Genomic DNA, 15005 nt, shown 5'->3' on the forward strand with positions numbered 1-15005 from the left:
CACATGACCCTCCCGACCGAGCAGGAAGGCGCCCTTCCGCAGGATGAGCTGCAGCTGACGGATGCCTGCAGACAGGCAGTAACGGGGGAAGTGATGTCATTGTTTTGGGTCTTTGACGGATATGGGTATTGGTTCAGAGACTCACTGATGTGGTCGATGGCACCGGCGCAGAACTTTCCACAGAACTTTTTGGCACCAAGGCCCCGCAGGTCATGGATGGTGAAGGGCCACAGGTGTAGCACGTTGTTCCGCGAGAATGAGTCTCTCTTCTCCACCAGCACCACCCGGGCTCCCATGAAGCTCAGCTCAACCGCTGTCCGCAGGCCACAAGGTCCGGCCCCAATGACCACACACTGACCAATCAGAGAGAGAGAAGGATGAAGGTTGGACATATAAAAGAAAGATAAGGACCACATATAAAACTGTCAAACCCACAGTGGTGCCGCTGCAGACTCGGCCCTTCTCGTACTCCCTCTGCGCCGCCCTTCTGTCCAGTTTGGCCCACAGCGCATTAGCCCTCCAGTAGTTGAGGTGCTCTCTGATGGCTCGGTACAGAGGCCTCTCACTGACACCTGGGTCGACCTGCAAGTCTTCACAGAGCTGACGGAAGGTCCACAACGCCGCCCTGCAGGTCGACGCTGACACAAACTCATCAAACAGCTCTTGAGCATGGCTTTCTGGGTAAGCTTGGTCTCCCATGGTGACCCTTAAGGAATGAGGTCACCATGGGAAGAGGGTCACCTGGCAATGATGTCAGAGGTGGAATCCAGCTTGCCTCTAGAGAGAGACGGACCAGATGCTGCAAGAACAAACTCGGGTTAAAATGAACAAAAGTCCAACACAGCTGCAGGTGTAAAGATCTGGTTCAAGAGAAGAAGAGTTGGGCGACGTGGGAAACTAAGGGCTGCAGCTGTCAATCACTGTTCAAATTTTAGTTAAGACCCATTTAGACTACATTCATATTGGCTGCTTTTGGCATTACCCATGTTTCCACTAGATGGCGCAACATAGACAAACTTGGGGAGACAGGGTCCTAGATTAATGGGGACTTGAAAATTAGAACAGACTAAACAATGAGGCGTGTATACACACAGACTATAGGCCACAGACTATAGGCCACAGACTATAGGCCACAGACTATACTGTAGGCCAGAGACTATTTGTCGGGACGCTCAAAAAAAAAAAAAATCAAAATTGCATTTTTGTCAAACGTTATTCTATTTATTGATATTTATTTTGGAATCCAGTCTTGGGCCGGATTGGACTGTTTGCTGTAGCGACCCCTGCTGGAGCATTTTGTTCACAATTAAATTATTTTCACAGTGGAGAGTCATGGAGCTTTAGGATCATGACAAAACTAAAAAAATCCTCCATGAGTCCAATTTGAAACATAAATATATGGATCATGACAAAACTTAAAAAATCCTCCATGAGTCCAATTTGAACCCTTTTTTTTAATTAATCTGGTTCACACTAAAGGACAACCACGTTAACAGTGAACACAGCAGACTTCACACTCCTTTAGTTCTCCTGCTGGTCACATGACCAGTTGTCATTCATATCAGTGTGAATGGAAACAAAGCAGCACAGAAAGAGGAGATCCAGCAGTACCAACCACCGATACAATACACACACACACACTCTCTAACACACACACACACTTACACAGACATCAGTGTTTACCATTGTGATTGTAAAACATAATACATCTCAGCTCTCAGTGGCTTGTTTCATCATGTCTACACATCTTGCTGATTTCTTTTCAAGACACACCAACGAGTCACAAATACACAACTGTCCATCAGAGACAACAACAAAAACATCTACATTATAAGCTCACCTCAGCATGTGTGTACGAGTGTGTGTGTGTGTGTGTGTCTATACTCACGAATCAGAGAGCGACCGTACTTCTGCTACTCCGCTGCAGCTACTGCTGTGGCTAATCCGTGATAATCACACAAACACACAAAGTGTCACGGTGTCGTAGGTCAGGGATGGGGTCAGTGGACACTAGACTCCGCCCACCTGCAGACAGACAAGACTGACCAGAATGTCTGAGCTAATGAGATTAACAGATCAGGAGGCAGAGATCACCTTCATTGTCATTTGTCTGCAGCCGCAGCAGCGCCCCCTGCAGTTCATCGAAATGAGGCCAGACGTTCACATCGATTTAATCGTGACACAAAGGACAAAAAAAAGAAAAGAAAACTGTGACAAAAAATAATTAAAAAAAGCAGTGCCAAAACTCATTTCAACCAGATTTAATTAAACACAAAATAAAAGTTCACAGTCAATGAATTTAAAAAGGGTAAACATTTGATGACTCTTATCAGAACAACACTAACAGAAAAACAAGGACACAGAGAGTAAACATTTACCAAACAAATAAAACTATACCATAAAACCACAAAAACAAAAATCCGAATATTCTATTTTTTTTACAATGATCTCATTGTAACTTAAAACAAAGAAAACCAAAATATTATCCTCATGATTAAACAGTAACTGCTGTCAGTGATTTGGTAAAATAGCGTTAGCTAACGTAAGTAGCTAGTTATGTTTGACCTGTATTTTTGTTTTGCTTTTTACACTAAGTAAACACTAAATATTATAACTGTCATTCAATTTCAATTGGCTGACATTTAAATTTGATTCAGGGTCAACTGAACACTTGCCTTAATTGTATTTAGACTGTTTATATCTCAGTGATAGATATAAACTAAATTTGACTCATTTTGAGCTCTCTTTTGACTATTAGCTAACCTCGACCTAACTTTTCAAGAACTTCAAAAAGTCTTTTAATCAACATTTTGTTCATTGCAGATTTACAGTCACTCTTGGCTAAACTGAAAAAACAACGTACGATCTTCAGTCTAATTTTAGATGATTTTAAGTGTTTTTAACCATCTTTTGGTTAACCTCTTGCTCTTTGTTGCCATAGAAAAATTAGGATTACTGTTCTCCATTGGTCCTGATTTAATTAGAATTTCTGTACACAGTTTTCTCAAAAGGTAAAATATAAACAGCAGTTTTAGCTTCCGGTGTGTTCAATGCTCTCATTATTAAATAAATAAAAACACATTCATAAGCATAACAGACACTTCTGACCTGAACAAAAAAAATAAACGTTTGAACTGAAGATGTTGTCATGAGTTTTGCTGAAAAATAAAGAAAATTATACTTTTAATAAACTGTTAGTTGTGATTAGATTTTCTTTTTTTTTTAAAAAAAGGATTGAAACTCTCACCAGCAGGGCGCGCCCTTTCGTTTCTATTGGAAGCAGAAAGTTTGCTAGCCCACATATGAAGCAAGCCACAGCAAACGGACTCAGAGCCAGAATCACTGACTCAGACATCAGCACCTTAAAACAAAAAACAAAAAAAACACACCGGAAATGGATGATGGAAAAACCAGACGACAATTGAAAGCACCACAATATTCAATATTGCAGATCTGAAACTGACCTGAGCGATAAAAGGCGCAATCATCCCTCCGATACGACTGAAGGACGTGCAGAAACCCATCCCCAGTGATCGAGCCACAGTGGGATAAACCTGAGGAACAACATCAAACATCTGTCACCGCAGTCCTGGTTAATGGATACATCACAGTGGAAGCTAATGTGGACACACCTCAGCTGTGTAAATATAAACTGCATTGAAGTTCATAGAAACCGAGGCCCGGACCAGGAACAGCAGCACCGTGAAGCCAAACCTGTAGAGAAAGGCGGAAAAAGAAGAATTCTCCAGTTGTACTCTAAGTCGTCTTTATGTAAAAAAAAATTAAACTTAAGATTTCCTGTAGGGATGTCAGATATTAGCATAATTATGTAATATCAGTAAGAATCGTTAACTGTTTTCCCTCCTATAATGAAAACCAGAAAACGCAGTGTCTGGGTTACGCCAGACAATGTGCGGCCTAAAAATAGTTTTGGGAAAAAAGGGTTGTATGTGAAAGTGAAAATCACTAGATGGCAGCATTGCAGCTCATTTTATTAATCTTTTAGGCGGGCAGCACTTAACTTTCTTAACCACTTGGCCACCACTGCCCCACTATATTGTTATCGGTTGATATCGAAATTGGAAATTAAGTGTTCGTACAATATCGGAATATCGGATATTGGCAAAAAGTTAATACCAGACATCCCTATTTTTCTATCAATAGAGAGATCTGATTCAGAACAAACATTGCCAACCAAAGTTCTTACATCGTTGTGCAGATGCTGAGCAACATAAACAGAACCGCCGCCAGGAGCTGCAGAATCGTCAGAGTTCTCCTTCGACCGCACACATTCAGCAAACAGATGTTTAAAGGGATCACTGTAAGGACATGGGAGGGGGGGGGCAGGACAGGTGGTCATTCTGAGATTCAAACAAACTCTGTTTAACAGATGGGACCTCTGCCCAGGAGGTGGCGCTCTGCTCGTAAGGTGACACATTAGCTTACATCCAAACTCTCCCAGGCAGCTGATCATCAGAGTCTGGTAGTCACTTTGTGCAAATGGGATGCAGTAACACAGTGAGTCCTCATGGCGGTGCTTCACTGAGTGTTCCTCGTCCGGGTCTATCACACATAATAAGTTTTTCTCCAGCAGCTCCGAACTGCTCAGAACAGAACCGTAGTAGGCAAAGGAAGCCACGAACCTGAAGGACGACAAAGTCCGAGAAGAGGAATTTAAAAAAAAAAAAAAAAACAGACACTGGGAACTGGACTGGAACGGTCCCGGCTGACCCTCCCCATGAGCACCAGAGGAGCAAAGATGTTCTCCTGAGGGCTGGACTGAGCAGGATCTTCCAGCTGCCCCGGGATTCCTGACACAGAGTTTGAGTTTTGACACAAAAAGAAAAATAGAATTATGCCAACAACAAAAAACAGAGATCAGACTAGATCAGCCCTTCAATTACAGATCCAGACTCAGAGTGTGCAGTTGTCTACGTCAACAAACTCATTCCAAAACATTACATTTCAATCCAATAACGCTGCTTTTCTGACTCACAACCGTATGTTTAGAGACGTGCAAAAAGAAAAAGTATCATTCTTGTAAAGTAGGATCCCATTAAGAAAAAAGTTATGTACATCAAGTGGACAACTGGTCAAAAGACGTCCAATTAACATCACTACATCAGCATTGGTCAGTTTCATGATTTCAAAAACTTTGTTTTTTTTTTAAAAATCAAATGTTAACTTTCCTGATGTTGATTTTGCATTGAAATATTAGATAGTGAGATATAGAAACTAAGACGCAGAACTAGCCTACCTCGGCCTTTTCCACCAGTCGTCCCTCGGGAAGTGACACGCGGTTCATTTTGGCGATCCACTGCAGAGTTCTAACGGCTTCATCCACATTTCCTGCCGACACATTGTAGCGAGCAGATTCTGGAATAAACTAATTAAAAAACAAAACAAAAAAAACAATAAGAGAAACATAACCACAAAAAAAGAAAAACTATCTCCTCACGACAACATATTGTCTCTTTAGTTTGTTTGAAAACGTTCTCATGTTGAGGTAGCAGCTTATAACCCATCATTGTGCTACATTCACTTTCGTTTGTTTTTTGGGAACTTTTTGCCCTTCATTATGACTTCCAGGTGTAACTCAGTCTCTTTTGATATTTTGTGTCCTAGATTATGATGTTACCACTGTGAAGACGTAGGTCAGAGGTGTCAAACTCATTTTCACCGGGGGCCATAGCAACAATACAGTTCTCTTGAAGGGCCGGTTGTAAATGGAAGAATGTATAGATCAGGGGTCCCAACCCCCGGTCCGTGGACCAGTACCAGTCCATAAGAGATGTTTTATTTTGAAAATGTAATGATCCTTAGTCTGTAGTAATGGGTGGTACTGGCTGACCAGTCCTTAGAACAAAAAAGGTCAGGGATTGCTGCTCTATAACAGACTAGTACACACAAATATTGTTCATTACTGTGTGATAAAAAAAAATTTAATTTCTCAGGTTAAGATACTCCGTTGCATGGACTTTATTAAATGCTTTTTTAGCTCCCGCGGGCCACACAAAACGGTTTGGCGGGCCACATTTGGCCCCGGGCCTTGAGTTCGACATATGCGACGTAGGTGAGTGAATTATGCAAGTTCCGGAAATCGAGCTCTGACATAAGTCGAGAATGCCCTGTATTTACTAAGGTAGTACCATACGGTGTACATGCATTTAACATCTAACAGATCGGTATTAGTATTGGCAGATACAGGTTGTAGTACTGTATTGGTACGGGACACAAAAACATGGTGGAGGATAAGTTGGATTTTTCACCTTGAAGAGAAAGATGAGGAGAATACTGGGAGCCACCGAGATCCTGATCATCCACCTCCAGCCCAGCGTCGGCACCACTTCCATTCCCAGGAGGATGATAAGCATGGAGCCCAACATCCAGAAGATCTGATGAACAGCCCCACAAACAGCATTCTGGGAGATCTGGTACGCTCATGACATCATCATAACCATATCTCAAACTACAGCGTGATAACGATAATGAAGTCAGGTCAGACTCACAGTGGCCAGAGGGAGAAGATTAGCTCGGTGCTTAGCTGGGATGAACTCCGTCTTCAACACGAACCTGACCACGACCGCACATATACGTTAGGATTGAATCAGTAAAAAAATATGTGTTAAAATTAGCGTTTCATGCATTTCTATTTATCCCAAAGTTTTCCATGTTAAAACCTCCCATAACATCATTATCTCCTGGCTGAGGAATCCCTTTGCAAATCTAAAGACAAAATATATAAAGAAATATCAACTTTTAGAATGTATTTTCCTATTTTTATTCACTATAATAACAATAATAACAATAATTATTCTATTTATTTCAGCTGTCACACTAGGTATGTTCAGGTACCATGGAATGACAGGATAAATCTTTTAAAAAATGAAATATTAGTTTTTTTCTTCATATTGTGTTGCCAATTTTCTAAGGCCCTCTAGCGCCCCCCACTTTGAAAACCAAAAAATAATTTATATGAAATGAAATATTTTTCAAAGGGTATATAACTAAAGGACATCATCGAGTGGTTAACACAGGAGAACAGATTCTAGGTAAAATATATTAATATATATATACATATATATATATTTATTTGAAGTAACATCTAATAAATAATCGAGCAAAGCTAGCAAAGAGCAGCAGAACTAGCTGAAGGAAGGTAAAGATAATAGCCACAGCCAAGACAAAAAAAGCTAAAAGTCTGTATTCCAGTTAATTTTATGTGTGTGTGTGTGTGTGTGTGTGTTTTCTGACCCCTGTGACACTGCTGCGACCCCACAGCCAACCAGGCTGCGCAGGAAGATGAACCAACTATATGTTGGAGCGAAGGAGGTGAGGAGGGAGAAGTAGGCGCTCCACACAAATCCTCCAAACACTACCTGGTTACACACACGTGCAGGATACACACGGTTACACACATATACTGTACATATATATATATGGTATGTGTACATGTATATATTGGTTCATTTTTTTCCTGTAGCTCTTACAGGGTCTAATATAACTTATATTTTCTCATTTCTGTCCCTTCTAACTTTTTTACTGCACGTCTTTTAGCTGTAAGATACAAACAAACCTCCTATCCTACAGTAGACCATATTTAATTTTTTTTTTTGTTTCAAAATTAAACAGTAACGTCACCTTCCAGCGTCCATATCTGTCAGAAATGTATCCGCTCAAAACACCACAGAGCATGAAACCGAGGAACACCATCTGAAATAAAACACACACACACACACACACACACGGTACAGGTTTAATTAAATACAGGTGAAACCTGTTAAAAGTCCTTTGTGATTCATCCTCAGTAATAGACATAGTAAAGGCCTCACCTGAGCAGCAAGGTGAGAATTAGGTACAAAATGCAAGAAAACCATAAAACCTAGGGATGTCCGATAACACCGACCGACTGATATTATCAGCACCGTATTAGCACATTTTGTAATATCTGTAAGAATCGTTGTTGTTTTTCCACCGATAATGAAAACCCCCAAATGATGGGTGCCCTAAAAATAGTTTTGGGGATATACAGCTGTATTTTAAAGCAAAGGTCACTAGATGGCAGCGTTGCTGCTTATTTTATTAATCTAATACAGTGGTTTGTACAGATAAGTAAATAAATATTGATATCCGAATTGGAAATGAAATGTTTGGACAGTATAGATATATCGGATATCAGCAAAAAGTTAAGATCGGACATCCCTACTATAAGCTAAACCAACAACACAAAAAGAGGAGACACTCACAGTGGAGACGAGTGCGACCTGCCAGTCCTGTAGATGCCACTCGCAGCGAATTTCAGGAGAGACGACGGCCAACAGCATGATCTCCATGGCCTCTACAATCTGCACACACGTACACACACAGGCAGCATGAACAAATGACTTATGTAAACATGCTAAAGCTCCAACATTTAAGAAAAATGTAAAACCAAAGTTTCTCCTAATGATCCTCTCCCCGTATAATACGTAGGTTTTGGCCTTTTATATGTCACTGAAATCAGACCTGAGAAAGAGAACTGTTGACGCTCGCAAAGCAGAAACGGGATATGCTAGGACTAGGTTATCAAAACATTTCCAAGAACTGGAGTAAAAAGTTTGAACCTGGTCCAACAGATTCTCGAGGTCGAGAAGGAAAAAACTGGAGTAAAAAGTTTCAACAGATTCTCGAGGTCGAGAAGGAAACTCACACAGTGTAACAAATATTTAAAAAAAAACGATAATTTTGCTGGATGATACACAAACATAATTCAGTGGCATTTGAAAGATTAACTTCTAAAGTTTGGAGAAGGTGAGGTATTTAGGTGTGTGTGTGTGTGTGTGTGTGTGTGTGACAGACATACTGTTGCACTCCCCATGATACAGAAGAGGAGGATGTGAAATCGACCAAAGCCTATGGTTTCAACTGCGTCTTCCACAGTGTACGTGAGCTCGGCTGCAAAACAGGGGTGAAGTTAATTGCTGCTGCCATCTTGTGGAAGGAGCAGAACTCCATGGATGGCAGAGGTAGGAGGACTGAGTGATATATAATCAAAACGGTACCGACTCACCGTCACCGCTGCTGTGGTTTGCGATCTGCTTCGATTTCTCCTGCATTTCCACCTCCTGCAGGTGGATGGCGTTCACCAGCTGAGTTTTCATGTGATCACCCATCATGTTTTCATCGTGTGTCTGAGGAACATACATTTCCAAACATATGACAAGTTTATAAACACAAACAGATGCAGACTGCAATAATAATTGATATTACAATTATTAATTTATTTTACTGTTATTAAAATGATTTGCGATATCCGTCCATGAAAATCCAAACTGTCATACTGCCTCTGTTTTCCTGTAGGACTCCTGTAGAGTCATTCTCCTTTCTCCCTGAACCTAGAACAGATCCATCCATTCTAATGTAGACTACACCGTTCACCTGTTCTTCTAAGGGGAGGCACTTTGAAAACCACTATCCTAAGGGATTTTTCAGTAGTGATTGCTCTGACACACAACTCCTCTGTTGCTATTGTAAACATTGTCTCAACAGCACTCAAGGTCCCTCAAGTTGTTTTTAACAATTTACTACTTCCACTTGAGTTACATTTTAATTTAAATATCTTGGGATGGTTTGATGTCATGTCTGAAATACGTATATGCCAAACAATGGTTCCATACCTGGGCCTCAGGCCATGGTTTTAGACCCACATTCTAACCTCAAAACAGTCATCAGATTACATGTTAAAAAAAAACCATGACACAACAATATAAATATTATATTATCTAATTAAAGCAGAGCTTGTAAAACGTGGGGGTAAAAATAGAATTACAATTAAACAAACAATCTTCATGAAATAAGCTCGTCATTTTGTTAAAATACAGTAAACACACCCTCAGTCTGTTGTTAAGCTAATACAAATATTTATTTAACGAAAATTAACTAAAGTATATGGTTAAACGAGGACGGAAATAATGCCGAATTTTCAGTGCTTCTCTTCTCTACAAGTACTTTCGAATACTTACGTATTTGACGACCTTTTACAAACAAAATACAAAAAAAATTAGAAAAGAGAACGAACTTTGGTACAATTACCGCTGGGCTCCACGGCACTAAAACGTCAGTGTCACCTGGGCTCCAAGCCTGATTAACGACTTTATCTGATTGAACATACCACCATTTTCCCCACTTACCGGTGCTTTTTGGTCAACCGAATCCAAAACCCCGCTCTCAGGGCGTAAAAGCGGGTGTTTCCGGTATTTTGCCGTCGTTCACCTGCAGCACAGGTACAGTGCATTAGTGTCGACGTCAGTTACACAGACGGGGAGAGGGGCGGGGCTTATATCGAACACGGAAGATTCAGCTTATTTGTTCACAGTCAAAATAGTTGTTACATTAAAGGTGCTAGAAGTTCGTTAATACTGATAAATATGTTTCACACTTTTGTTTACCATAAGTTAGACATTAAGTTTAGACCAAAAACAAATTGTGAAAAAAATAATATAAAAAAAACAGTACCTAATAATGAGTTGTTATTGCAGGAAGTAAAAAGTTAGCAATAACTGTAGACCCGATGGTATTCAATGTAGCAGGTAAAATATTCTTAAAAATCAGTTTTCTGTTAGCTAAATGGCACAATCAAAATATAGTAAACTAATTTCAAACTATGTCTGAACAAGCGAGAACTTTTGAACAAAGGAAAAATTGTTAATTGTGTGTAACCGTGTTAAAAAAAGTAAAGTAATTTTACATACAGAACCCTTAGTTCACAGCCAAGACACAGACGTCAAGTAATTTTACATTTCACTTAGTTCACAGCCAAGACACAGACGTCATAAATGACATATATTTATTTTTTCCACTCATTTGGTTAAAACTTGAAAACATTTTTTCAGCTGTTCTTGTTTTTCTCTATAGACTCTTCCTAAAGACTGTAACCAAACTAGTGACTGTCAGAGTGAAGTGTATTTTATGATAAACTTCTTTCCAAATGAACAAAGACGTAAACTATCCATCTGAAAGTGTCTCTTTATTTTTTCAAATCTCAGACCGAACAGCTCACCCATGTCGATGGAGCTGACGGTCCTGTCTCATGACACCTGATGGTCAGTTGAGGCTGTGGCAGTGTTCCTATGTCACCAGTGTCTACAGCCGGACTACACATGAACCTCGGTCTGAAGTGGCCACGGTGAAGCTGCCATTGGGAGAAGTCTGGAGACTCAGGAATGTGTTTTTTAGATTATGGACGACGGCCGTCATCAAAACTGCAAATCCAGAGCGGTCACTGAACAATCACAGCTTCTCTGAGCCAAGTCAGAGGCCTTTATCTGGACCTGCAGTTTTGACATGAACCAAACGTCTGAGATACAATGAGCAGTCCGAGAGTTGCCCGGTTGACGCATCACAATGACCACCACAGAATGTCCAGAAATGCTGAAGAGACGGTAACATTTTGTTATGTCGAGAGAATTGTTAAGCGTTTGACAAGTCCTTGTATTAGCACCATGTGATCCAGTGGGTGGGGCCAAGTCCTTCAGTTTGACTGACAGGTCATTTTGTAGTAACCATTCAGTAGTCAGATCAAATATCCTCTAAATATTTAGTTCTATTCAACATCAACTCCACTTTCATGTGACACTGCCTATTTCACGTCATCAAAATTATCACTAAAAAAAACAGGTCGTAACTATGATGGAGTTCTTTTCTACGTTCGATCGGTGGATGGATGGATGGTTGTATGGCACTGTGATGATGATCATTCGGCTCACACTTTACCACTTGTATTTTTAACACCTTGTAGCAGCAGCATGCTAACACGAATAACACAAGCAGCTAAAGCCTCAGACTAAATCGGACATGCTGAAGACGAACGAACCCACTATCTTCCACGGAACAGATCTTCAGGGCTAAAGTTGTCTTCATGACAGTACAAATAAGGCGGCAAAGACAGGAAACAGCCAGACAACTAGAGAGAGTGTTCCGTGTGTACCTTTTTCGAGAATTTGCACAACTTAAACAATAATTAGCACTATTTTACTGTCAACTCAAGAGGGTTTCTGGAAGTAAAAGCCTAATCTTCACCTCAAGCTGTACTGTGAGCTAACACTAAATAGCTTTAATTAAGGCATCAGTTTGAATACTGTCCAAACCATTAGTTGCTACAACAAAGTAAATGTTAAATGGAATGCAGCTAGGGTCTTAACCTAAACAAACTGCTACAACAGGTTTGCTTGGTGAACTGAATAGATAATATCATTGACTTTAGGTAAAAAATCTTGTTAAGCTCCTGTGAGTTAGCCCACAGCTAAATATAAGATAAAAACAAGTTGTTGTTTTTCCAGCTATTGTTGTTTTTCAAGCTATTTGCTTGTTGTAGTGGACGGCTGTTTTCTGTCAGTGCTCGTCGTCACCCACCAGTCGTCTGACAGACTACGTGTCCTGTCAGTGGCCGATGAGAGCAACAAATCAGAGGCATAAAAAAAGGCAATATTTATAACAGTGCATTGGCGCATATTTTTTTTCATTGCTACTGATATAATAATAAGCAAAGTGAGCAGCTACGGCACAACGTCTCAACAGAGAAACATAGGACAGCAGAACATCTACAGCGAGCGTAAACAACCGTCTAACAGTAGTTTGGTCTTTTCTTGTCAAAATAAGGTTACTTTCATATATAGACAATAAAAAATAAGTAACATCTTAATACTTAGATAATAATTCTAACATTAATATTGTGCTCATTCGATTTTATTTCTTTACTTATATCTGCATTCATTCTTATAAATATTTATATATATATTTATATATATTTCTCTTATCGTCGACCCTTTATTATAGGAACTGAACACTGCCACCTGCTGTCAACAGTGCAAGGACCTCGTTGATGTGGTTGATGAACGGGAACCTGATTCCTCATGGCAGATGGAGGTGTGAAAAGGCCATAAGTGGTTAATGACTTTGTTGAATTTAGTAAATCTTGAGGATGATGGTTAGCACCACAGGAAGTCTGGAGGGTCAATCCAAGACAGAACCTTGAGAGTGATGATACAAACCGAAGGTTATGGAGGATTGTCCGCACCTGAAATCCTGGAGGGATGATCCAAATCCAAGTTTGATGAGTAAATGTTCAAACAAAAAGTAAAGACTTCAACTAAGAAGGGCCTTGATGGACCATCAATTCTTATTCTCCTGCAGAGACCATGCATGATGGACTCCAAAGGAGGTTATCCACTCCAGGAGTCCAGGAGAAACAATCTCCTTCAGAAATCTAGGAGGAACAATCCACCACAGTTGGAGCTGTAGCAGTCCAGAAGAAGCAGTCATTCCAAGAGATCTAGACAGCGAATGTCTTGAGGAGATCAGGACATGAGGCTGGTAAAAATCGAAGTGTTTAAAGTGAACCATCCTTCCAGGACCACGGTACGCTCAAGAACTCCATCCAGAGTGACAAACACCGGAAAGTGTGGAGAGAACTTTGCTCCGCAAGTTCAGAAATATGATACTCCAGTCTTGGAAGCACTTCAGTGGGAACGTGAAAAGTCACACTCCTGTTTAATGAATCGCTGTTCCGAAAAATTATGGACAGAGAGAGATGGGTGGACAGAACCCTGTAAAGTACCGGAGGTCTTTAAGAGAAAGACGATGTGGATTGGATTGAGAGATTCTTTGCATTAACTGACTAAGACGGATCTGCTCCAAAGAACCAGGAGCCTGATCCTCATATCAGTCTAATGGTAGGTGGTCACAGCTGCCTGTTTCTGGGCCAAACGACGTAGCTCCTCCCTGATAGCCTTTATTAGTGAGGCAGAAGTGTGGGCCGATGGTGAGGCGTCCTCTGGGAGGTATTCTGGAGTGGGTGAAGTAAGGAGGAGGGGTGGCGCTGATGAGTCCCGCAATGAGGAGCTCGGCATCTGGAAAACTGAAGAAGAGGAGAACTCGGGGAATGACAGCACCTGTGGAGACAAAGAAGAAGAAGAATATAAGACCTTAATCTAGGGATGTCCGATAATATGGACCGACTGATATTATTGGCCCGATCAGCATAATTATGTAATCTCTGTAAGAATTGTTATTTATTTGTTGTCCGATAATGAAAATCCAAAAATGCAATGCCTGGTTTCGCCAAATATGCTGGAATTGTTTGTGAGGTGATGAGACGTTTACTGAAGGTTTGGGGCCACATATATCGGTATCAATTCATATTGGAATCGGAAAAAAAAAGTGTTTGGATAATATCGGATTCCAGCTAAAAGTTAATATCCGACAAAAGTACTTTGATACATTTTTTTTAAAGAACCACCATACTTGGTTATACAGAGCACTGATCGCCCTCCAGATATTATTACGTACACTCTCTCTGCTGTCTCCAGGTCTAGAAAGATCCTGGTCCGAAGGCTGCTGGTTCCAGCTCGATCCAGTGGGACCAGACATGCTGCGACCCACTCCGGGGTAAGCCCTGATCTGACTGGATAAACCCACCTGTGTCAGATGGTGGAGCTGTGCACCTGCAGTTAACAGTGAGTTGAGTCAAAGGTTTTCACCCCACACAAGGAAAAATAAAATCTATGGCCCTCAAAAGACTTAACCTGTGCTGCCCCCTACAGGTCGTGGTCTGGAGGATGATGGTGGGTCTTCATACTGTCCTCGATTAGAGTAAAGTGGCTCTTGCAGCTGATCTCCAGTGGAGGCATAGCCACTGGTACTTAGGCCCTGCCTGGATAAAACACAACGTGTGTCAGGACTGATTCAGTTAAACTTAGTGACCTGGACCTGGTTTCTTGGTTTTAGCAGACGCTAACCTTTGCAGGAGGCCTTGAACTGACGTAGGGGACATTCCCAGCTCCGCATATCTCTGCAGAAACAAAAAGAATACAACAATAAGAAACTTGCACAGTGATTAAAAATACATAGAAGGTTCTCAACCTGGGCTACCGGTCCAAGCGACTGTTGGCAAGGCAGGGCGTACTCCACTTACCCCGGAGCTACCTTGTGATGACGGGGACACCAAGGCAAAGGCATCGTCCAGGAGG

General features: G+C 41.0%; 3 protein-coding genes across 4 annotated transcripts in view; all 3 read right to left on the bottom strand.

Annotated features, from left to right (window-relative positions):
• LOC103382487 (protein-methionine sulfoxide oxidase mical3a-like) overlaps positions 1-1337 on the bottom strand; it is a 15874-nt gene extending 14537 nt beyond the window's left edge. Inside the window, exons 1-3 of the mRNA XM_017034739.2 lie at positions 436-1337; positions 146-353; positions 4-65 (exon numbers count right to left, since the gene is read on the bottom strand). Coding sequence (XP_016890228.1) covers positions 4-65; positions 146-353; positions 436-699 — 534 coding nt within the window. The 5' untranslated portion in view covers positions 700-1337. The remainder of the gene's footprint in view (positions 1-3; positions 66-145; positions 354-435) is intronic.
• A 909-nt stretch (positions 1338-2246) lies between these two features.
• Positions 2247-10615, bottom strand: svopl (SVOP-like). 2 transcript variants are annotated; one of them, XM_008315267.2, is made up of 16 exons: positions 10170-10615; positions 9050-9170; positions 8843-8934; positions 8247-8345; positions 7642-7713; positions 7255-7379; positions 6510-6573; positions 6270-6395; positions 5258-5386; positions 4738-4811; positions 4447-4643; positions 4208-4319; positions 3633-3714; positions 3465-3554; positions 3248-3361; positions 2247-3158 (listed from the first exon to the last, which is right to left on the bottom strand). In XM_008315267.2, exons 2-16 carry the CDS (start codon positions 9153-9155, stop codon positions 3147-3149), a joined length of 1494 nt encoding a protein of 497 aa, XP_008313489.1. In that variant the 5' UTR covers positions 9156-9170; positions 10170-10615; the 3' UTR covers positions 2247-3146. The 2 variants fall into 2 exon arrangements, with proteins under 2 accessions (XP_008313489.1, XP_024913790.1); XM_025058022.1 differs by having other exon boundaries at positions 2247-3361.
• Positions 10616-10830: 215 nt separating this feature from the next.
• Positions 10831-15005, bottom strand: part of si:dkeyp-27e10.3 (UPF0606 protein KIAA1549) — a 17003-nt gene continuing 12828 nt past the window's right edge. Inside the window, exon 21 of the mRNA XM_025057846.1 lies at positions 10831-13928. Coding sequence (XP_024913614.1) covers positions 13704-13928 — 225 coding nt within the window. The 3' untranslated portion in view covers positions 10831-13703. The remainder of the gene's footprint in view (positions 13929-15005) is intronic.

This window comes from Cynoglossus semilaevis, chromosome 8 (genome assembly GCF_000523025.1).
Source record: "Cynoglossus semilaevis isolate Cse_v1.0 chromosome 8, Cse_v1.0, whole genome shotgun sequence".
Taxonomy (NCBI): Eukaryota; Metazoa; Chordata; class Actinopteri; order Pleuronectiformes; family Cynoglossidae; genus Cynoglossus; species Cynoglossus semilaevis.

What these genes read in the sequence shown, in the direction of transcription:
- svopl (XM_025058022.1), bottom strand. Translation starts at nt 9,155, where the DNA reads ATGATGGGTGATCACATGAAAACTCAGCTGGTGAACGCCATCCACCTG. An exon ending in TCCTCATCTTTCTCTTCAAG is followed by an intron (nt 5,387 to 6,269) that starts GTGAAAAATCCA and finishes TTTTTTAATTAG; the next exon opens with TTTATTCCAGAATCTGCTCG. An exon ending in TTGCGCCTTTTATCGCTCAG is followed by an intron (nt 3,362 to 3,464) that starts GTCAGTTTCAGA and finishes TTTTGTTTTAAG; the next exon opens with GTGCTGATGTCTGAGTCAGT.